The 22675-nt window shown below is 40.2% G+C and overlaps 1 protein-coding gene across 6 annotated transcripts in view; it reads left to right on the top strand.

The window, feature by feature from the left end:
• The first annotated feature begins 1577 nt into the window (after nucleotides 1–1577).
• The window catches only part of npnta (nephronectin a), a 56894-nt gene continuing 35796 nt past the window's right edge, over nucleotides 1578–22675 (top strand). The window contains exons 1-3 of one of the 6 annotated variants that reach the window (XM_005940013.3): nucleotides 1578–1938; nucleotides 14488–14588; nucleotides 21179–21229. In XM_005940013.3, the coding sequence (XP_005940075.1) occupies nucleotides 1868–1938; nucleotides 14488–14588; nucleotides 21179–21229 (223 nt within the window). In that variant the 5' untranslated portion in view covers nucleotides 1578–1867. Of the gene's footprint in view, nucleotides 1939–14487; nucleotides 14589–16790; nucleotides 21230–22675 lie in introns of those variants that run through there. The other 5 variants (XM_005940015.3, XM_005940014.3, XM_005940016.3 and 2 more) reach the window with 5 other exon arrangements.

Genomic DNA, 22675 nt, shown 5'->3' with positions numbered 1-22675 from the left:
TTTAGTCCAGTTCTTGTGTAATTTGGCATACTTCAGCCTTTTCTTCCCGTTTCCCTTCCTAAAGAATGACTTCTTAGCAGCCACCTTTCCACTGAGACTATTTCTGATGAGGGTTCAATGAACTTTAAATGGATCAGATACATCCTTGTTTAATGCGTGGATGATTAATAAGTCAGCGTTAAACAACTAAAAAAACAAGTAAAAACAAAAACATTTCTCTGGAAGTTGTCAAGTACAAGGACTGGACTGAAATGTCTGAAGATAAACATTGAAAGAAAGCCTGGAGAGCTGTTATAGGATCACTTCAAAATATTACAAGACACTCTGGCCTCTTGGAAGCAAAATATAAAGAAATGAGGGGTGGCCCAAGACCTTTGCACAGTCATGGAACTCAACACATAACTTCTAAGTTTGGCTGAGCACCACATCTGGTAAAATGTTCATTAAAAATAACCCCACACATCCTGAGTAAACTCCTGCTAACAAACACAGATGCGCTGCGTAAGTGACCCTTTAAAATCCACACAGTGTCTCAGTTTTCCACAACATATGAATATTACCGGTAATGAGACGTGGCCCTTGCGATCGGCATAAGCCATTGCTCATATTTAAATGCAATGATAACACAAGGAATCACGTTCTTACAGTCAGGTCAATACTGTGATTGATAGTCTAATTATACACAAACCGGGACACCAGCCTTTCTGCGACCAGCTGAGGTCAGACCTGGGTGCCACCAGATTCATTACTCAGTCAGTGAAGGCGAAGAGTTGCATGAATCAAAAGAGACTCTGAACTACTAGCAGTAATCACATGAACCTTCCCGTCATTCATCGCGTGCTCCAGAAGGCTGTTAGGCCAACCGGGCACTCCCTCTGGTTGGTTCACTGACAGAAAGCTGTCACATCAGGAAATGAGGCAGCCTTCATCATTCTGCACCCAAACAGGAAGCGCAGTTCAGGAGACTTTGAATGTGGAGTGCCGCTTAGGAATCAGACAGGTGATGAGGTCTAACAGGATCCTCGTGTGAAAGAATAGAAAGACAGCAATTACGCATGCGCAGTGTCGTTCAGAAAAGCTTTTTGGCTTGTTGAGAAAACCGAAACAGTCGGTAGTTGTAAGCGATTTTGATTAAATGCATCCACTTGTGTTTGTTTACAAAAATTATACATATTAAGGTTGTTTTTTTTAATAAGTATTTCCACCTGTTGAGTGCGCGTGCGCCTCAAACTTTAACAAACCACTGATTTTCTATTTTGCGCAGCTTTCTTTTTATACCCTCAGTAATTTTCACTGCTTTGTCTTTGCTGCGTGATCAACATCTACCTGGGTGGCCAACAATACACCTGCGTGTCTCAGCAGGTTCATTAAGGCATTTTCCACAGCGTGTAACGGAGCCACACGTGGAGCCTCTTCTTCCTCGTTAAGGTTCCGCAACTGAGTGGCTGCACACCACGGCTCTGTTGAGACTGCAGCGAGCGAAGGTCAGACTGCAGTGGGTGCTGTTGGTTGAGAGCCCGCTGCCTGAACTTGTGAGGGGAGGAAAGAAGAGAGAGGGGGGTGGGTGGGTAAGGGGCGGCTGTGCGCGCTCTTCCCGGCAGAGTGCGTCCCGCTCCACACACGCGCGCGCGCGCACACTCATCGGAGTCACTCTGCTTCCAGGCATCGGGCTGCCTTCTCTCCTCCTGAATATCTCAGATGAACAGTCTGAAGGACGCCGTCAGACCTCTCCTGCCCGCGCACCTCCAGGAGGAAACAAACTGTGTGTTTGTTGTTGTTGTGTCGCTGTTTACTCCACAGTTTCCTACCCGGTGATTCTGGATTTACGGAGAATTGGAAACAGCGTGGGCGCGTAACTCCCGAAATCATGGAATTATGGATAAAGTTGATGTTGCTGTGCAGCTGCAGCTTTGGAGCAAGTGCAGACTTCGATGGCAGGTAGGGTCACGCAGGCTGAGAAACGAAGGCTTTTTGTGCGATAAGGCTGATTTTGATAAAGAACCCGTCAGAATGCGATTCATCCATTTGTGTGAAAACTGCGCCTTCGCTTCGAGGCGACACTTTGGTTGCGAGCTGCTGTGGATTATTTGAAGCTCTCCAAAACTGAAAACATGTTGCTCCCGTGAAAGTGAGTGTCGAATCATATCAAGCGTCTTCGCTTTATTTATTTATTTTTTTAATTTCACGATCACAACTTTTATTTTCATTCAACAATGAATCCAAGTGCACCCAAAGCGTCTTGTGCTTTTGCGCCTCTGAGCTTGGATTCTTTTGTAGCGCTGCAAAAAAAAAAAAAAATTGAAAATTGAATATCGCATCTCGACAAGCGATTCTCGTCTTGTGCAGACGTCAGGCTGATTATAAAGTGATGTGACAGCACATTGCCCGGCGATCATGTTCAAACACGAATCCCACGAAGTGTGTGAAGACGTGCCAGACCCCAAAGAATGCACGTGTCCGAGATTTCCATCTGCCTATAGGTGAATCTGAGTTTAGCGTGAGGGATAGTGGCTGTTTCTTCTTCTTCTTCTTCTTTTAGAAAAAAACAGCCACGCATATTGAGTTGTAATGGGTCTAACCCTTTGAACCACAGTAATTCCATCAGTCAGGATACTTATTTGCTCCTTGTCTCTGATCATTTATTAGAGAGGCTCTTAACCGTGTGAAGAAGAAAAAAAACATTTTCCGTCTCTTATTTTTTTGTCATATTGAGATAGATTTCTGGAGCTCAAGTAAAAAAGCTGGACTGAAGTCCGTCCAAATGGTGAGAGTTACACAAACAAAGTGCTACTGCCAAATTTCCTACATCTCCAGCAGAGAATGCTGCCAAGTACTTTATTTTTCCTCATGTATCTCTGTCAGCCAGGCTAGGCTCCAAAGCCGAATCCTCTCCCGTGTTCAGCGTTTGTTCAAATAAATGAAAAACTTTGAAGCTTATTGGAGGTAATTGTTACTGAAACAGTATGCATGCATTTCAGAAGGCTCTGTCAGACTAACTGCCATTCCACCTGCTTGTTAATAGATTTTGACATTTGAAGTGTAGCGTTTTTCTCTCTCTCCTTCCCCCTCCTGAGCTCTTTCAATTCACTTTCCGTCTATGTTCAAAAAGTATTGAGGAAAAAAAGCAATTTGGAGTATCAAAGGTTTCTGCAAGGCTAAAAGGGTGTCTGTGTGCGAGACAGAATAAAAGAGAGGACAGAGAATAATGCAGAGTGGTAGATTTCACTATTTGCCACCACACATAATATTTTTATTTAGGAGATTTTTCTTCTTTCAATCACTATGGCTAATGTCTGTTTGACATGTTATAGTCTGATGAGATGTGGAGGCCCTTTACTTTAGCTCACATATTTCCTTGGTGTAATAATCATTTACTTTAACCTAGCAGCAGCATATTGTACATTATTAACATCCCTGCTGATGGAGTGGCTCGTCACCATGACCATAATTTGCTGATTTTTATGGGTATAAACTCTGGCCTGAGTCCCCGCTTCAATATTAATTCATTGAGACAATATCCCCCGAGACCGAACGCAAGCAAAAAAACCATTTATTACCTAGTCTTCCTTACTTATTACCTTTTAGAGAGCGTTCCTAACAGGCTTATCCATCTAGTCCTGAAGGGTCCTTCACGGGCATCGTTGGCAAAATAAATTTGGTCTCCTGTAGCTGCGCGTAATGTGTTTACCCGCCTTTCTGTCTCTAAAAACTGTTTTTATTGCCACTTTTCTATTCTGCACACTCGGGAACATGTCATACAGCAGAGGAGAGTGCCGAAGCGAAAGGCAAAACATACAAAAGAGGATATACTTCCCCAGTGACATCACTAAACTGTGAAGTCTCACGCAGCACATACCAGACCTACTCAGTAATAATCCAAAGCATGGACTGGTGCCAGGTTATGTTGGTATTGTAACATCAGACGCACATTCAGGCTTCCACGGTTTGAAAATAAGTGTGAAAACACTGGTGGATTCACCCTGTATCAGGAGCTCAGCAGGTTTCTCAGTGTTTGCTGCTGTACATGTCAATGAACGTGAAAAAGAGTGGGGCATTGTCTTTATTGCGTTCTAGCGAAATGATAAAAAGAGTCCTCTTGCTATATTTTGTATGAAAGAAACCTGGATTAAACTAATGCTGTCACACCTAACATGACATATGAGAAATTAAAAAGCTTGCAGTAAGAGAATACAGCTGATGCAGACTTTCTGTTATTACTCATATGACTGCTCCACCTGGTATTTAATCTTCTTGTCATTTTCTTGAAGCAAACAGGACAGCGTGGGAGTGGAAAAAACTTTGTATTGGAATAAGTGCTCCACGGGCAGTGAAACCCTTACAGATTGCTACCACTTGTCTCGATAATTATAAGAAATGAAAAAAAGGTTTTGGTATATATAACTCAGGTATACGGACCAATCAATGTACAAAAACAGAAGAGAATAGAAAATAGTTCCAGCAAGGTTAAGCCCCGCTGTTTTCTGTTGGCAGAGTCTGCAGCACAGTAGACCGTGTGAACAGCCAGTTGTACAGTGTAACACAGTTTAACATTGATAAATACATGAGTATATATTGTTAACCAGCAAAGAGAAGTCTTTGACCGTTTTGACATCACTTGCAGCAGATAAAATAATCTGTTAAGCACTTTTTTCTTTTTCTGTTTTGCAGAAGACTGTTTGCAGTGTTTGAGCTTGTTTCTGTGAATCCTTACAGAATTCACTGTAACAAAAGTGCTAAATGAAGTCCGCGTTAATAAGGAAAGAAAAAGAGTGAGCTCTATCACATTTTAAGATTGAGATAGATATTTGTAATTTTAAGGTAAATTAATGCTTTCGTACTATAAGCCTCAGGCACCTAATCACACACACATTCCTGCAGCTGTTTTTTCTGTGCCTAAGGTACGGTGGCCTTGAGAGGTCAAACGCACTGCAACTTAAAAAAATACCAGCAAATAGAAAAATACTTCAAAAGCACACAAAACACAATTGAAGTTGAATAAAAACACAAAGAAGCCAGTTGCCCTGCGACAGACTGGAGACCTGTCCAGGCTGTACCCGTCTCTTGCCCTATGGTAGCTGGCATAGGCTCCAGCCCCTCCCCCGCGACCCTGACTTGGATGAGCAGAAGAGTGTGAATGAAAAGCTCACAACAGAAGATACGTGAGCTTTGGGAAGACAATAATGGAAAACTAATAATAACAAGGATACATCCACAATATTATCATGTGATCAGAACAGATATAACCTTCATCTTTTTCTCCCTCACAACACAGAAGAGTCCTCTGTTTCTTTTAAGCACGTCTCAGTGCGATGCTTTGCATCACATTTCCTCCAAAATCACTTCCTTTATTATTTGTGTGCTTTTGCAGCATTTTTCTTTAATTCGCTGGTGTTTTCTAAAGTTGGAGTCGATCCCTAAGGGCCACCGTACTCAGCACTCTTTGATTTTCACACTCACACCTCCTCGACACACATCGGGGGCAGCTGTGGCTTCAGTACTTTGCCCAAGTTAGACAAGTCAGGGATCAAACCACCAACCGTTTAACTGGTAGATGACCCTGCCTACCATCTAATCCACAACCACCCCACCCTCTTGTAAACAGCATCATTAAAGGTGGTAGAGTTTGATTTTTTTTTCTCAGCCACACAGTGAATACTGTCCATTAGGCTTTTAATGGCAGATGGATAAACCGACTAATTGCTCATTCTAAATATAAATCTTTGCCTCAGATATGAGTCAATGATGCCGCTGATAGGTTGGGCTGAAGCGGTTAATTAAGACAGCAGACTCCTTTTGACTCCACAAAGTCCTGCTTTCATCTGAGCTCGGCAGGTTCGAGCAAGTCTCTAATGCTGATGAAGAATTCAACATCTGTGGTTGTTTGTGATAAAAATCCAGTCAGAAATCCTGCATTGCATACTTTAGGGGTCACGGATGGATGATAGCTTGATTAGATTATCATCGCTATGAATGCAGACCATGTAAGTTCATGGACCTGGATTATTCACGCTCTGTATTGCTCCTCTGTGAGCCATAGACTGACTCAGCTCTTCGCTGTCAGGAAAAGGATAGTGGCCAGCTATGAATCCATTTGTAAAACAATGGAAGAAGGATGGTGTCACCACAGTGGATATCAACCTGTCATGTTCTGAAGGAACAACCTTGTCTTATACTCTGTACTTGAGAAGAGTTGTCACACAGCATGCATGAAGGGTAATAATTATCTGCTTGAGTTCCTTCAAGGCTTAGTGCAATTTGGGATCATTATTCAGGGCTTCAGGGTAATAAATGCAGGTATTATGCTCACGTCCATTTGATATGCCAGCTTTTCATTCAGTAGAATAAGGCAGAGGACAAGATACATATGAGAAAAAAAGGTCTTCTCTATTGTGCAGTGTTACTGTAGTTCCCATTGTTGATTGTGGTAAGTCCTAATTTGCAACCCATGAATGTTTCAGAAAGTTCAAATGTGACATTGCCGTGGCGTTGCGATGATTAAACAGGTTGCTGATGAACTGCATTAAACCCTCAGTTTCAAGTTCAGATTGTGTAGAATTGCACAACTGCTGTAGAGTAAATTCATAGATTAGTGAAAACACGAAATATGTTATACTAATTCATATACATATACTGTATCAGTGTGTAGGAAGAAAACATTCGAAGGGAGATGGTTAATTTAATAATCCTCAACCTGTTGCATCTCAGCAGATTCTTGTATCATTGCTCCAACTGCACTGAACAAGCAGCCCACCATCCTCGTAGGAGTTAAAACTCATAATGCACTTTTGTTCATCATTTCCTTTTTCTTTTTTCTTGTGCGTGTGTGGTTGCATCATCTATCTGCTGTTTGCATAATGTTAATTTCACATTTCATTGACCTCTATCTCCTTTGGATATCCACACACAGAAATGAATAGTGCTTCAGCTAATGATTGTCTACATTATTTATCTGTTTCTTGATTAAATATTTTGGTCAAAATGTCAGAAAAATATGGGGGGGGTTGCAGCGGCTTTTTAATTTATTTTGTTAAACCAACATTCCACAACAGAAATATATTCACTGTCAGACAGGAATTAGAGAAAACCATTAAATGTCCACTTCTCTTGGCTCTTTTGCTTATGGAAAATTGAATCCCATCCATTATAAAAATGCTCTTCCAGTCATCTGCTGTAATTGATTATTCAATACCAGAGAACGCAAGGAGACTCTAGCCAGTGTTTGCAATTGAAACAATCAGTCGCGTGCACCATATAAATTAAGAAGTCTGCCAGTCATTTCCCCCACATCTTCTCTCTGTTATCTGGCTGCATTTTATTACTGACTTTCTCATCCTGCTCCTTAAAAACATTAACAAAATCAAAAGAAAAACGCTACAGACCTATTTCCAAATTTTAAATTATTTATACAATTTTTGAAAATGTCACCAACTTCCAGTTGCTCCAGCTATTTTTTGTCATTAACACTCGTGGGTCTTTGTGCAATACATACAAGAGGAATGAACAATCTCTAAAATGTTGATCCATGAACCTGTTCACTTTCACAAATCAGGTAAAATGCAGTTTTCAGACATAATTACATAAGAAATAGTCATTTGTGAAATGAGACTTCCTAAACATCAGTTAATTTACATGAAAAAAAAAATGTCGTTATATTTACCTTTATCTCTAAAAATATTGTCCTCTAAGGTTCCTAAATTACAGAAACATTAATTCAACACAGCAGCACGTGGTAAATGGACTGGTTCATACATAGCACTTTTCTACTCTACTTAAGTGCTCTATACAACATGTCTCATTCACCCATTCACACACATATTATAAAACTCTTTTTTTCTAGATCACAGTGCTTTCTATCTAACAGTCACACCACTCTACTAATCTGCTGTATAGATTAGTGGTATAGATTCATTTAATCATGGACATTAAATTGAACCTTTTTTCAGATTTTGAAAAAAACCATACACGGTTTAGAATCAAACATGTTTTAGTAGCAGCTGTTGTGTTTTTTCTTCAAGCTCATTCTGGGTCAGTGGACTTTCGTGTGAGAGGAAGAATACACTGAGAATCTAAATATGATATTATACATACTTTAATAAATAAGATATCACACAGGAGTTGTGAAAAGTTTGTAAAATCTGCAATCTCTTGAAATAAGTAGGATAAATGCTACACAATGTAATATTTTAACAGTAAAAATGAAACTCAAGCAGAGACTGATACAAGGTTAGAAGAGCTTCATTTGGGAAAAGGTGTCTCCCTTTGAAAAATAAATCAACATATTCAGATTATTTCTTCATTAATTTGTCAAAAACCTCTTAAAATTCAGATATTCGTCAACATCAACCACCCAAAATTTTCGTAAATTTTACCCTCTTGACAACCCTACCATGTATTTGGATACATTAATTGGGTTCTCGGTTCATCTATCCACTTTGTTCTGTTTATCCATTTCGGGGTCACGGGCGGGAACCTATCCCAGCTGCCATAGGGCAAGAGAGGGGTACAACCTGGACAGATTGCCAGTCTGTCACAGGGATAACACAGTGAACCAGGAAATAATTCACACTCACATTCATACTTGTGTGCAGCTTATTTGGTTTCTGCTTGGTTAAAATATGTTTGTTTGAATAATATTTAACAATAGTTTATTGCATTTCAACCAGGTGTCCTAGTTTATAATATTTTGGAGACTCTAGAGTTTTATTTTTATTTTATGAAACTAGGTTAGTTAACAAAATAATTGATATATAAATGGAAGAGGAGTGGTCCTAATATTGATCCCTGTGGGACTCCATATATAGTGTTACTTTGCATATTGCATATTTCATTTAGAGTTTTTCCTTTCTACTGATCATTACCAAAATCTGTCTGTACTGCACACTGGCATTGCCCATTCTTCTCTATGGATCCGAGACCTGGGACATCCTCAAGCACGACGTCAACAAGCTCGTGGTCTTCCAAATGCACTGTTTGCGTCATATTCTCCGAGTGGCCCTCGTGACTGTTTCAACAACAGCGCAATACGTAGTCAATATCACCAGAAGCCCTCAATGGAAGAGCTGATCCAGAAGCGACGACTGCAGTGGTTTGACCACATCTGCCACATTAGGAACCATCGCCTGCCATATCGCCTCCTGCTGCAGTAGCACCCTGCCCACTGCAGAATCAAGTGTGACGCGCCCAAGAAGATTTGGATCAAGCAAATTGAAGACGATCTTAAACAATGACGTCTAAACCTTGAGCAAGCAAAGGCCAAGGCCAGAGTCCGCAAGGCCTGGAAGTGCATCGTTGACCAAGATGGAAACCCTACGGCACCCACAGAGACGTATTGGTTTTGCCAACCGCCAGCTTGTGAGAAAAGAAGAAAGAAAGATACATATTTTTAAACCAAATATTCAAAATCTAGGAGTCTGAAGTCTCGGAAATATTTTGCAATGGATATGAAATCAAACACTTTTAAAAAACCAAGGAAGAATGTGCCAGTTTTATCAATAGATCATTGTGGGGTTTTTTTTGGTTTTGTTCAAGAACAGAGATACAAGTGCTTCTGTTTTTTTCTAAAGCCATATTGTGGTGGTATTCAACCTGTTATACATGTACACATATATATTGTTTTGTCACCATTGACAATCTTTGTATCTCAGGTACAATTTTACTATGAATACCATCCATATCCACTGTATGGGAACTTTTCATGCTTGTGATGCTTTGAAGATGTATTTTTATCAGCTGGTGTCAAGAAGAAAGACTTTAAATAATTTCCTTGAAGATTTGTTTACAAGTAGGGCTGGGCCATATCATACCGTTCACGGTAATACCGGTATAATGTTGGGCAACGACAAGAAAATGAAATATCGCGATAGAATATGGTTAAAACCCGCATGCGCAGTGCCTTTGTTTTCATACGCACATGGCGGCGACGGAGAATGAGAAGGGCGAAAGCAAATCGTTGAATGAAATGAATGAACCAGAATTGGTTTGTAAAAATGCTGCAACTTCAGTGGTGTAGAACTGGTTTGGCTTTCGTCCATCAGATACACAACAAAGCACTATTTTTGGTAGAGCATGCTAGCGGGCCGTCGTTATTACCGTGTTTTTTGGAAAATACGGCACACTTAAAATCAATCCTTTGATTTTTCTGAAAATCGACAGTGCCCCTTATAATCCCGTGTGCCCAGTGGCGTGTCTAGAAAATTTTTGTTGGGGGGGCCAGGTAGGGGCACAGATTTGGAGAAGGGTGGCAGATGTAATTGGCAGATAATGTTAAAAACAATTCTACCAACCGTTAACCATAATTCAATAACCCTGTAAACCTAATAACCGAATGCGCTTTTAACTCTTATTAGAATGAGATTTTAACCACTACGGTGCAAAGTTTTTAGATACTGCGTTGATAAAGTACAAGAGATATACTCTGTCAGTGTTTATTCAGCAGTCAAGGACATCAATATTTGCATAGTATTTTTACTGACATGTAGTGCACATATGTTTTGGGCAAAAACATTTTTGAATATTAAAATACGAACATTTTTAACATACAATTGGCAAATTAGCCAATGCAAAATCAATGCCTGTTAAAAAAAAGAAAAGAAGATAATCTTCTCACAAACTGGTGTTTGATTTTGAAACAGGAAAAAAGTGGGGAAACAACTGAAAAGACTAACATTTGAATAAAACCTGAAAGCAAGTAAATACTTTCTATGCTGCCTTATGGTAAACTTTGGTAATATTGATGTATGAAGAACAACACTGGCTGATGATGAAATACAGTCAGCTGGCATGGTAACACTGCCAGTATTAACGTGCAGGGCTGGACTGGGACAAAAAATTGGGCATTTTTACTACAGACCGGCCCACCAGGTATTAAAGTCATTTGTTCGCAAGATTCAGATAATTATTTAATAAAAGCTAAATATTTGAATTGAGAATAAAAAAGAAAAGTATTTCTTTGTGCCCCCCTCTCCGTGTTAATGCCCTACCTGATCAGTGAAGAGTAGCAGAGGAAAATGTTGTGCAATATTTGAGAGGATTACACCAGAGTCAATACAAGCATTGTGAATATTTGTGACGATATTACTGATGGTTGACTTAATAAATTCAGTTTCTTTAGTAGGGAAAAGGGATGAAGAATATTTTAGGAATTATATTTAACTGTGTGCCAATATTAAAATCTCAAGAATAAAACAACTTTCCTTTATGTAATGTAAGAGTTCAACCAGTTTCATGTTAAAAATGTGCAGATACTACTGCTACTATTAGTTTTTTTTTCTCCAATTATTACATTGATCTTGATATATAAAGCACATGAATAGCCATCACTGATGTCACTTAAGTCAGTTATATAGGTGTATAGGCAGACCAGCTGCTTCTGACTGATGTCAAAGCAATGCTCTTCAAATACTTGCAACATATATCATAAAGGTCCATAAAAAGTTTGATATGGTAGGTCCAGTGGCTGTTTTTGTTACCTTCCTCTTTGTCGCTTACCAGACCATCAGACGTGCATATTATTATTTATGCCACCACACACAGCTGGACATACTTTTAAACACATTTCATTATTGTCTAGATTCTGTTACAAACATTTCCTCAATCTCTATTAGTGAATAAATAAATAAATTGCCATTGCTTTCTGCCATCTTAATCTTCTCTCAGTTACACTTCTGAAGCTCGCCTTTTACTCATTACCTTCTGTCTCCGTCTCCAATTACAGCAGCTTGTCTGTTAACAGAAACTAGTTATGGATCATTTACAACATTCACATTAGCCAGACCCTGCACAGAGCAGAGGGGTTGAGCCTTTAGTCTAGTGATTGGCCCTTAATCTCCCTTTTCCCATTTGAAATTTAAAAATGACTTTATCATTGTGTGTTTTACAAAGCCCTGTATATCTAAAAAATGTCGAGTTTTTGCTCTTGTCATCTTCATCATGGCACAACGCGTGTGTGCTGAAGATTATGACGTGAACATGAAAATATGCTTTTGTAATAAAACTGTCAGAAATAAAAATGAAAACTGTTACGATACTAAATCTGCACATCCACAGGAGTCATTCGATGTGATAATTACTTTGCAGGCTACAAACGAATGTGAGGCCATTAGGTTATATGGGAACAGGTGCAGCCGAAGCAGCATAAATGCCTTCCACTTGATGCCTCCATATTCTAAGGTGGTGATTGCCTTGTGCAGCAATTAACAAGAGCTTTCAAAACATCAGGATGAAATCAGCCTCCAGTCGCCAAATCCAAATATCACTGAAATGTCAAAGGAGGTTGTCAGATGTTTTGAGAGGTGTCAACGAGCAGGGTTTTTGCCTCATGCAGAAGCATCTTTAATTTGTTTTATGCAGCAAGCTTCTAGTGTGGAAGGGGAGGCAGGTTGAGAAATGTGGCTGCTGTCCAGACCGTTCCTATTCTTTCCTTTCCTATTTTACTGCTTTCATGCAATTCTTTTCATTTGTTTCCTCTCTTCTGGTTTTGCTTCCTTTTCCTTCCCCTCCTCATTTCCTCACCCATACTGTGTGCTTCACTGACTGACTTCCCGCTCACCAGGCAGCAGACAAACATTTTCCCTGGATCTGCCACTCTCACTTAGCATCCGTCTGTTTTTTGTTTTTTTTCTCCAAAGAGGTGATTGGCAGCAGGGGCAAGCATTAGCATTTCCTCATCTTGGCATAGAGGCACTAACAGGCAGGGATAGCAGCAGAGGATGTGCCTTGAATACTGAGCGACAACCTCACTTTCTCATTGAGAGACAAAAAGAAAGTGTCTTTTGTGTGAAGCACGTAAAGGAAGTGAACTTCTCCTTTGTTTTGTGCAGGATTACAGCGTTTTCCAGCTCTTCTGTGCAATTAAAACCTTCTTCTTGTATTGGATTTACTCAGTGATCTGTGCAAACCTCCTCATGTGCTTCACACCTCCTATAAATGACGATAAAAATGTCCCACTGGTTAAAAACATTGTCATCTTTATTTGAAGAAAGAGGGAAAAAACAGTCAGCTGCAACAAATCTTCCCTATCCACTGATTCGTTTATTATTGTTTCAGATTTTAGGTAGCATATGAGCGCCAGGCTCTTAAAGAATGTGCCTTGGATTTTCTTCAGTATCCTTAAATGGGCTCATTCCTTCACTCTATTCTCGCCATAAATATGTGGTCGGCCCTCGTACAGATAAAAAAGGTAATCCACATACGCGGTCTGCCAAGAAGCTATTTCTTGCTCTGAACAGAATGGAGCAGAGTGTAACGAAAATATCCGGCTCTAATTTCTCATAGAGGAACTGTTGTGTTTGGGGAAATAACCTACTTTAGAATGTGTATAAGAACTAATACCTACCTATCATCTCTGTGTAGCAGAGATAATACCATCTTCCAGTGTCATGGAGTTGCCATTTTGGAGGCAAATATTGTATTTTCAAGGACAACCGGAAGCGCGTAGTCCCTAATCTTTTCCAGGAGCTCCCGAAAGCCAAGTGAACACAGCAGTAATGTGGTGTTGTCAGATGTGCGTGTCAGCGGCGTAGCGATGCACGCACTGAAGGCTAAATTCAAATCGGGCCTGGCAGGCTTTCAATACAGGTCTCCAGTTTGACATTAAAGAAACCAACACGAGCTGATGTGCTGTCAGTTTTGTTTCCATGATTCGGAGATAATCTGCTACGGCGAAGCGGTGAAAAGTCAGTCTTCGACTTTCTGACACTTGTCACTTTCACCCCCTTCAGATATTTGAGAAGCAAAGTGGCAAATGTTTTCTGTTTACCACTTTTCAAACGTAACTCTTTTGCTGCCACTGTTTCTTTGTGTTACACAAACAGAGTATCTGATTTATTTTTATAAAAAGGGAGTGAAATTGAGAGACAGCACCCTGGAGTCCTCAATAAATGAGATTTGTCATCACATTCTGACATTAATAAACAAATAGACATCACTTAAAGTGGACTGTTTTAGGATTGATGCATAATCAAAGAGCTGTTATGCACTGAAACTTTTTTTCTCCCCACATTAGTCAAGCGAAGCCAGTTTTATTTTTCGCCCTAATGAATTTAAATCATAATAAAGGGTTTTAAATCTGTTCAGAAACCTTATCCATCTTCATGCTCTACATTTAGATGAGGAAATTAAACATTAGAAAAAAACTATCAAGAAAGACCCGGCTTTCTTTATTTGTTATTATTCATGCATTTTGCAGTAGTGCTTAATCTACCTGATGTGAACATAACTGTACTCGTTTGTTTCGTGTGTGTCTATTTTCATTGCTGTACCTGCTATTAGTATGACTGCCATAAGTGCTCACTGTACCTAGTGGTTAAAAAGCCTTTTTTTTTTTATTTAAATAGTCATAAATGTATCTTCTGGTTCTTTTTCTTTGCAGCAGGAAAATGACTCATGAAAGCTCTGAATCACACACCCTTCCCCTTCCAAACAATATAAAAAGGCTTTTCATTAAGGTGTTTTAATTGGCTGTGAACCTATTATGTTATCCACTCACAGGTGGCCACGGCAGATGGCATCATCCAATGGCCTGTGTCGATATGGGGCCCGTGTGGACTGCTGCTGGGGATGGACTCGTCGCTCCTGGGGTCACTGCCAGCGTGAGTGCCACCGTGCCCGCTGCTGGTGCTGCTCGGAGGGTGGGGGGCAAAACGGGAGCTAACAAGCTTGCGGGGTTTCAAGCTAGAGGGAGGAGGGAGAGGTCATAGATGCTGTTAAACTGAGGATATGCTGCAAAGGCTCGGGGAAACGCGCAGACACACATACACATGCAGATTGTCTCAACAGAAACACATGCAGCTAATGGAGCATTGCACCTGGAACAATCTTTGAGGAAAGATTGATGATGATCGCTGGTGGAGCGGCGGAGGTTTATATTCACACTGCGGGTGGCCTTAATGAGCGAGACTATAGCTGCAGGTGGACACATTCAAAGGGGAGATAGGAGATTGATTATAGATTACAAGTGTGCAAACATAAGCTTGCCGGCAGTGCATGAACAAGTAAAAAAAACCAAACAAACAGTGATGTTAACATAGTCCATGGTGTTGTCAGGTGTACATAACTTGACTCATCAGGATTCAGAGGATGTGTCCTGTCATTGTGTAACACTGAATGCTTCATCTCACATTATCAACATATTTACTCCATGCTACTGAGGGATGTGTGAATATACCAGTGGATTTTAGACACTGGCTGGGTGCCTCGCAAATATCAGATCCTTTGCATGGCTTGATGGCTCTGATGGTACGCCTGCTGCTTTGCTGTGGACATTTAATAAAAGAAAAGGGGTAACACATCAACAGGCCTTTTCCACGGCAAGAATTTACCAAGCGGCTATTAAAAAGGTTAGGGAAGTGGGTATGCTTATTCGCTTCCTTGCCAAGAGAAAATCAATAGCGCTCTCATCCTGTGTGTGTGCTAAGCCAACAGCTGGGTAGTTTAGATAAGCAAAAAGCCAGGGCAAAAGACCTCACATGGGCCATTACGAAGAAGTATACGCTCAAGCCCTGGAGATGAAACCCAAGGTACAATGTGTTAATGATGATCTTTAAAGATTCTAGATGTTTCTTAACTAACTGGAGCAATTTCATCCATGTATTAACATGAACACGCTTCCCATTAATTACTACAAAAGCTTACTGTTTACATCCATGTTATGTCCAGCCTTTTTCGTGCTTTCACATTATTTGTGCCTATACAGCATGTACATATGGCTGATTCTGCTGAGCTGAGCTGAACTACTGAGAGGTTGCACACTAGCTTTGTGTTGGCCCATTTGAATGGTAATTTGAGCATACAGGTCTTCTGGAATTCCCCCAAATTAATGACCAAATGGATCAAATTCTGATAACACCAAGGATCTCTGTATTGGGGGAAAATCCATTTTGTTTCCAGTATGTATCACATGATACTAACGGAAATTGTGCGACATAGTTATCTGGCCTTGGTTTCCTTCTGTTGTCGGGCTTTATGAGAATCTACACTAACGTTTTTGGTTACAGATATGTGAGCGGTGATCAGGAAGGCACCGATCCAGCTACTTCCAGCTCTCATCCAATGCAGTCACCTTGGCTTAAGCCACTGCTGAGTTAATAATAATAAATGAATAAGCTGTCAGGAAGAATAGTAATTTTTCAGGCAACACTCAGCTTACAAAAGTCAGATGAAGTGAAATAACAAAATGTTACGTCTCCATACGTTCAGCAAAGGCTTCTAAAGAAGCATTCTGCTGAACATAACCGCAGAGAGAGCAAGTCAGGGAAAGAAAACATCTTCATCTGAGCTTCTCAGTCATATCAACTTACTCGATCGTAGTTTGCTAATAAATTAAAAACCGATGCAAATATATACAAATACATAAATATAAATAAAAACTGTTGTTGTGAAATGCCTCGAAATATTTCACACTTTGCTGTTAGCTTCCTCCAAGCTAAGTTAGCTGCACCACTAGCAACCTGTGTGGTGCTGGAGATGTCATAAAACTAAACTGACTGGATCTGCCTTAAATCAGCTCGTTGTCATTTAAAAACAAATCTAAATATATCAGGGTGTGAATTACTAGCAGCAACAGTCTTCTCAACTAAGAAAACCCATGTTAGCAAGAAACAATGTCAGTATTTGCTACAATGTTAGCTGCTAGCTAAGCTTTTATTTCTCTAATCTCATCCGAATTTTGGAAATGAACCGGATGTGATACAAATACTAAATCAACATTACAACAAACATAAGACAAGTTTTTATTTTTGATATTCAATATATGTTTAGGTCCCCCCCCCCACACATACACACATACACACATACACACATACACATACTTATTTAAAAGACTTTGCCTGATTTTCATTTGGTTGTGTATAAAATGAAAGAAAATAAACATAATTCTTTTATATATTGCTGTCTTTTTATTGGCATATAATATTTCAAAATTATGCCTTATTTTCAAATAAAGAATAACATTACAATGTTTGTAAAATAAAGTGGAAAGGAAAGGCAGGACCTCACACAACTTCAGATTGTTAAGTTCCTGCTGTGGAAAAGGGCCAAGAGATGTTTCTAACTGCGCACATATTTATTGCTTTTTGAAATAATGTTTAATTCACTCAACAGTTGACTCATTTTGTGTTTCTCATTGCTTAAATTACCATATTTTGATGTGTTTTCTCATTTGTTGAAGCTCACCATGCCATGCTAATTTTATTCACTGTATTTTTGGTTTGTTTAATAGAAAATATGCCACACGCTGTTTGTTGAGTCCAAAGGTCCATTATTGCTAATCTGAAAGATTTTTAAGCCTTTGAGTTTAGCAGCTGTTTTTCACTCCCATTACATGTAAAAGAGTTTTTGTTCTAAAGAACACGAACAGTGTTCCTTGAGTTCATCAATGCACTGTTTTTGTATTCCTTTGCAGCCTAGGCAGATTAACCTAAGGTCTTTTCTTTTATCCACCTCTTTCTTTGCGTCTATTAGTAACAAAATATGATAATGTTGCTCTTACATAAACACTTGGAGCAAGTCATACTAATCGTTTAGAGGACGGAACTAAACTCGCAGCTTGAGGGGGTTTGATTTCACGGCTGGAATTTGAAATAGTTTTTATACTGTAGCTGACCTTGTTCAAAAACACCTCCTACCTTTTCCCAAGGCCTTGACACTTGAACTAGAAAATCTGTGCTGGAATGATACAGGAAAAATCACCACTGTTTCAAATGTATTTGTTTGAACACAGAGCCAAATTCAGCAGTAATCCTGGCAGGAGTGAGCCATCTCAGTGCCCAGTACTTCCCAGTGCATTTGTACTGGGCTCTCTGCCTTTACAGCTTCCCATTTAAAAAATAGATATTTGTTTTTGCTGAGGATGTAAAGAATATGAAGATAACTACAGAAGCACGGAAGCTTCAAACCCTAAATAAACCAGTTACATCACATTAAAGTCCTGTTTGCATCGGTTACTTGACCAGCCAAACAGCAGTGTGTGAGCATGTCTTCTTTGTTGCTCTGGAATCCCACATGTTCCATGTTCGGCCAAAAATATCAGCTAATTTTGAACTTAACCACCATATGAAGCTGCTGCTTTACCACTTTTCCTTCCCAACAAAACCGTATCTGTTCCGTGAGTTAAATCACTCGGTGAGTGCTCGCCTTAATGCTTTCAATGCTCCTGAGTGGGCACAGCTCAAATCCATTCACTTGAGACTACAATCAGCATTCCATCAAGTCAGTAAGGTGCTGATTTAAACCTAAGAGGAGGGAGGCGGAAGGTTTCAGAAAGAAATTGTGGGTAATCATGGATGTGTCCATGTGAGCGTACCTTTTTCTGCATGTGTGTGACGGGTTGCAGTCGTCACAGATTTCAGGTCTTGGTAAATTTTAGTGGAGATGGAAGAGATTAGGCTGGAGCTATCGTATTGTGGCTTTTCAGCCTCAGAGCTCAGCAGCCGGTTTGCGCGACTTCTCTCAAAGAATGAGAAACTTAATGGATCAACCCTGACTTTTTTTTCTTAGCTCTTAGATCCAAGTGCAGGAAAAAAGAGGAAAAAGGAGTAAAAGTAAAAATCTTGGGGTGTAGAGGAAATGATTTAAGGGGAAGGAGTTGGAGGTGATTGCTCTTGTAGTGGAGGTGAGACGTTAGGATGGGAAGACAAGTGAGAAAATCAGGCAGATGGGGCGTGTGTGAGAGAGATGAGCTTTAGATTTATAGCAGACTGAGGCTGCACTCATAATGTTCTGACAGGCCATCCAGCAGGCAAAGCCACACTTGAAGCTACTTATTCCAACCAGCTGCCATCGCGAACATTTCACTGCCACTGTGAGCATTCGAACATTTGCATTTCCAGTGAAATGCATTTCACTTTGGTCACATGAAAGTGCCTCCCTTTCTGTTTCACTGAGGACGACGCGTAAAAGCCATTTTTTAAACAAGTTGATCCCGGCTGCGTCAGTAACCACACGGTCCTCTCAGTCAGTCACGGTCTTCGGTTATTTATCAAAGATTTTATCAGGTGATTCGCATCTGTATCAAATACGAATCTAATTCCATTAAAACTTAAATATTCATGGTTAAAAACATCATTATTATATTTGTTTGAGGGAAGTTTGTACTGGACAATTCTGCGTGCTCATGCAAGTGCTAGGATTCAAGGTCAGGGCAGGAAGTCATTGCCAGTGTCAGGAAGAATGAGACAAATAAAAGTCCAGCTCTCATCTTTCGCAGTGCGAAAAACTCATCAATATGGAGAGTTCAGCTTCGATACACCCAGTGTCTAGATTTTCACATCCCAGTCTCTAAGCGTTCAATGGGAACAGTCTCACTGGCTCAAGAAGTTCTTTGTCGATGATTTTTGCATGACAGCTAAAGCATTCAGCGGGAATGAGCCACGAGGGCGTAAAATCTGAGTGGCTGGACAGAGCAGACAGAGGTCTGTGCCCTACCTAAACTCCATTTTCACTGATCAAATGATTTAATTGCCTGAACATAATCACACCCTAGCCAAATGTTATCATTAGTCACATAAATGTAATGCACAGACAGGAACATTTGCATGGATAATCTCTTTTTTTCAGTAATTTGGATCTTCTCCAAAGCCTCATACTTGTAAGAAAAAGATGTAAAGGAGAAATTGTGAAAAGGCTAAAACCTGAGTTTTAGTACCTGCTGTGGTCACTCTGAAAGCCTTCTCAAGCTGCAACCCGGCAATGGCTTGCTTGACCCTTCAAACTCTCAATCCATAGTTCATAATAGAGGTTTCTTATACAAAAGGAATCCTTAACCCTACACCGAGAACATGTGTCATTGAGAATAAAGATGGGTATTTGCAGAGCTGTGCTGTACTAATATAAGCACACTTGGCTCGCCTTGATAATATTATCAGGGCTCGAATCTACAGTCATATTGAAATTAGGCCCCTTAATATGTGGATAAGAAAAAACAACTCAAAAAACACTGTTAAAGTTTTAAAAGGTAAATATCATAGTAAATGGAGGCTGGGATACTGTAATACACCACACACTCCAAATAATACTAGTTAATTTCTCACTTACCACTAAATGCCATTAAAGTCTTCATTAAATAAAAACGTATTCAGATATAATTTCTGTTTCCTTTCTTTTACAATCCCCAGAAAGTGCCCATAACTTAAAAAATAATTTGTTTCTTCGTTCCTTTAAAGCTTCCAGTTGCCAGGCCCTCATGTATTTTTTAGGAGGAAAAAAATTACACCTTGATTTCTGTAAAATTACACGGTAATTGTTGTGAAAATTGCACCGTAATTACACAGGGCTTACTATTAAGTGCTAACCTTTTTTATATTAACTCGGATAGTCCTGCGAGCGCTACGAAATTCCCAGGCCCGAAGACGTGTTCTGATTTTCTCTGCATTTTAAAGGCGTGGGTTGAATATCATCTCCATATTAAATAGATCACACATTATAATTTCCTCCGAGGTCCTTGCGGGGTTTTCAGATTCACTGAGGCCGGGATTTTGTTTGATTGAGTGCAGTCTTTGTTTCTTCAAATGGTGCGCGCAGGATTAAGGCAGGAGCCTAGAATTGGTAATGTGAGCTAACAAGCGAGCGGTGAAAGGAGAAAAGTGATACCTCAGTTTAAGTAAGATCGTTTATCGGGGTTGTCTGTGTGGCTTCCTTGTCTGCTTCGCTGTTTTCATTATCGCCGGGCTGTAAAGGCTCCGCTAAAAAAAAAAATACATCTTTTCGCCCGTTTGAGGTGAAAGCGAGGCAGAAGGGTTTGCTTGTTAGAGGTGAAGGCGAACCATGTTCACTTGAGTGATTTAAAGGAACTTAAAATGAATAATCTTTGCAGTGCAGTCTTGTATTTTTCATTTGGAGCCATAAGTTCGCTGTTTCACATCATGTTAAGGAACACTTCCACCTTCAACGCTTTAAATAAGAGCGATGTCCTCCTTTAATAATAGGACATTTACTCGTTTTTCTAATTATTCTTTTATTAATCATGTATTCCAAACGTCCCCAGAGGCAACAAGGCATATGTGTGATTCCAGACCGTGTGCGCGTTCCAGGAATGTTTGCTTGTCCAATGACCAGACTGTGCCCTCTAACATCATGTCTGTTTGTTTGCTTGTTTGTTTGTTTGTTTGTTTGTTTTCCTTTTTTTTGCTCCCCCAGAGACTAAACAATGCCTGCAATCTTGTTTATTTGGCTATTTGTTTTGCAGCTCTCTTCGCCTTAACTCACAGAGTAGTCGGGATAAGGTGCCTGCCCCAAGGTTAGCTCCACATGTTTCTTGAAATAATCTTGCTTGACATGTACTGCTGGGGGCACATCCTCTGAATCCTGTGCTCACTCACTTATTTATAGAGCCAAGCCCACACCCGCTTCCAAAACCAGTAACACCTCTCCACCCCTTGGCAGTAACCATCTCCTTCCCTCTGGCCTCAGTTCTGCGCACACAGCTTGCACTCTGCAGACCCTGTGTCAGCTGAACCCAGTGTCTAACAGGAATTTTTCCCAAGTTCTTTGGTAACTTTTTAATATTCAAACACCCCTCTGGTCAATCCATTGGAATACTAATGAGCCCCTTAAAGCTTAAATCCATAATGTTTCTTAAATTTGATATCAGTAATAGGGCTCTTCAAGCATTTATGATGCAGCGTTATTAACAGAACATGTGCCGCGACTTGTCAGTGTAAGAACTTTGGATGGGTTTATATTTCCCTAATAAATAGGATTCTCACTACAGCATCGCCTAGTCAATTATCCCAAGGTCGAGCGGAGTGAGATGCTCCTTATAGGAACGGTGAACTTATTAGGCAAACGGATAGAGTTTGATCATATACAAAATTAAAATTACAAATATTCCTTATTATAGTGTCTCAATTTTCAGAATTGCCTTTCCTGATCTCAGTTGGCTTTATATGTCATTAATCAAAAAGAAACAAGCCGCAAGTTATCCCTTACTTGCTAGTAATTACTTCCACGTTAGGTTGATGAACCGATGTGTTACACTAACACGAGGCTTATTCGCCATAAACAGTCCACACAAGGATCAGTAGCAATTCTCTTGAGTCCGGAGGAATGGCTGATGTAAACCAAAGTGAAAGTGTGTCATCACTTGACGTGTTTTGATGGCGTTCAAGGAACGAGGATTACACTCACTATGTTTGGCCTTCCAGCTGGTGGGGCCATTTTTAGTGCTCCCTGTCCTTTGCTGTGGCTAATGAACACCGGTCATTATCCTGATCTCTCTGCCAGGCCAGAGGCTTAAAAATACCCTCAAAGGCAAAGCCTGTTGATGGTTGCCTCTGATCTTTCCAATCAAGTCCTCCTCCTTGGAGGGGAGTAACAACACAGAGCATTCACTTGGCTGCTCTCTAACGAAGACATCAGTAGCTGCTTTCCTTTAATCCGCCGACCAGACCGGGGTCTAACAAACTTCTGCTTCCGGAAGAGTGCAGCACGTTTCATGTCCTCCAACAAGAATGGGCCACTTTTAATTTGTAAATGTGAACTTTGACTGCTCGGTGTGTTAACAACCCGACTCATATCACAAGCTCAAAGTTGGCTTACATTGCTTTTCATTCTGTTCAGTCACGGAGCCTGATAAAGTGGAATGAGTCGTGAGTAGTTATCTAGATCAGTTAAAGGAATCATATCATTACCTTGTTCTCTTTGAATTCCTGCACCTGAGTAACTAAAGTTACTGTTTTTTATG

This window comes from Haplochromis burtoni, unplaced genomic scaffold, assembly GCF_018398535.1.
Source record: "Haplochromis burtoni strain Fernald_Lab_line unplaced genomic scaffold, NCSU_Asbu1 Contig_277, whole genome shotgun sequence".
In the NCBI taxonomy this organism is placed as follows: Eukaryota; Metazoa; Chordata; class Actinopteri; order Cichliformes; family Cichlidae; genus Haplochromis; species Haplochromis burtoni.
Note: the sequence above shows the minus strand (reverse complement) of the source record. Positions and strands in the feature narration are given on the sequence as shown.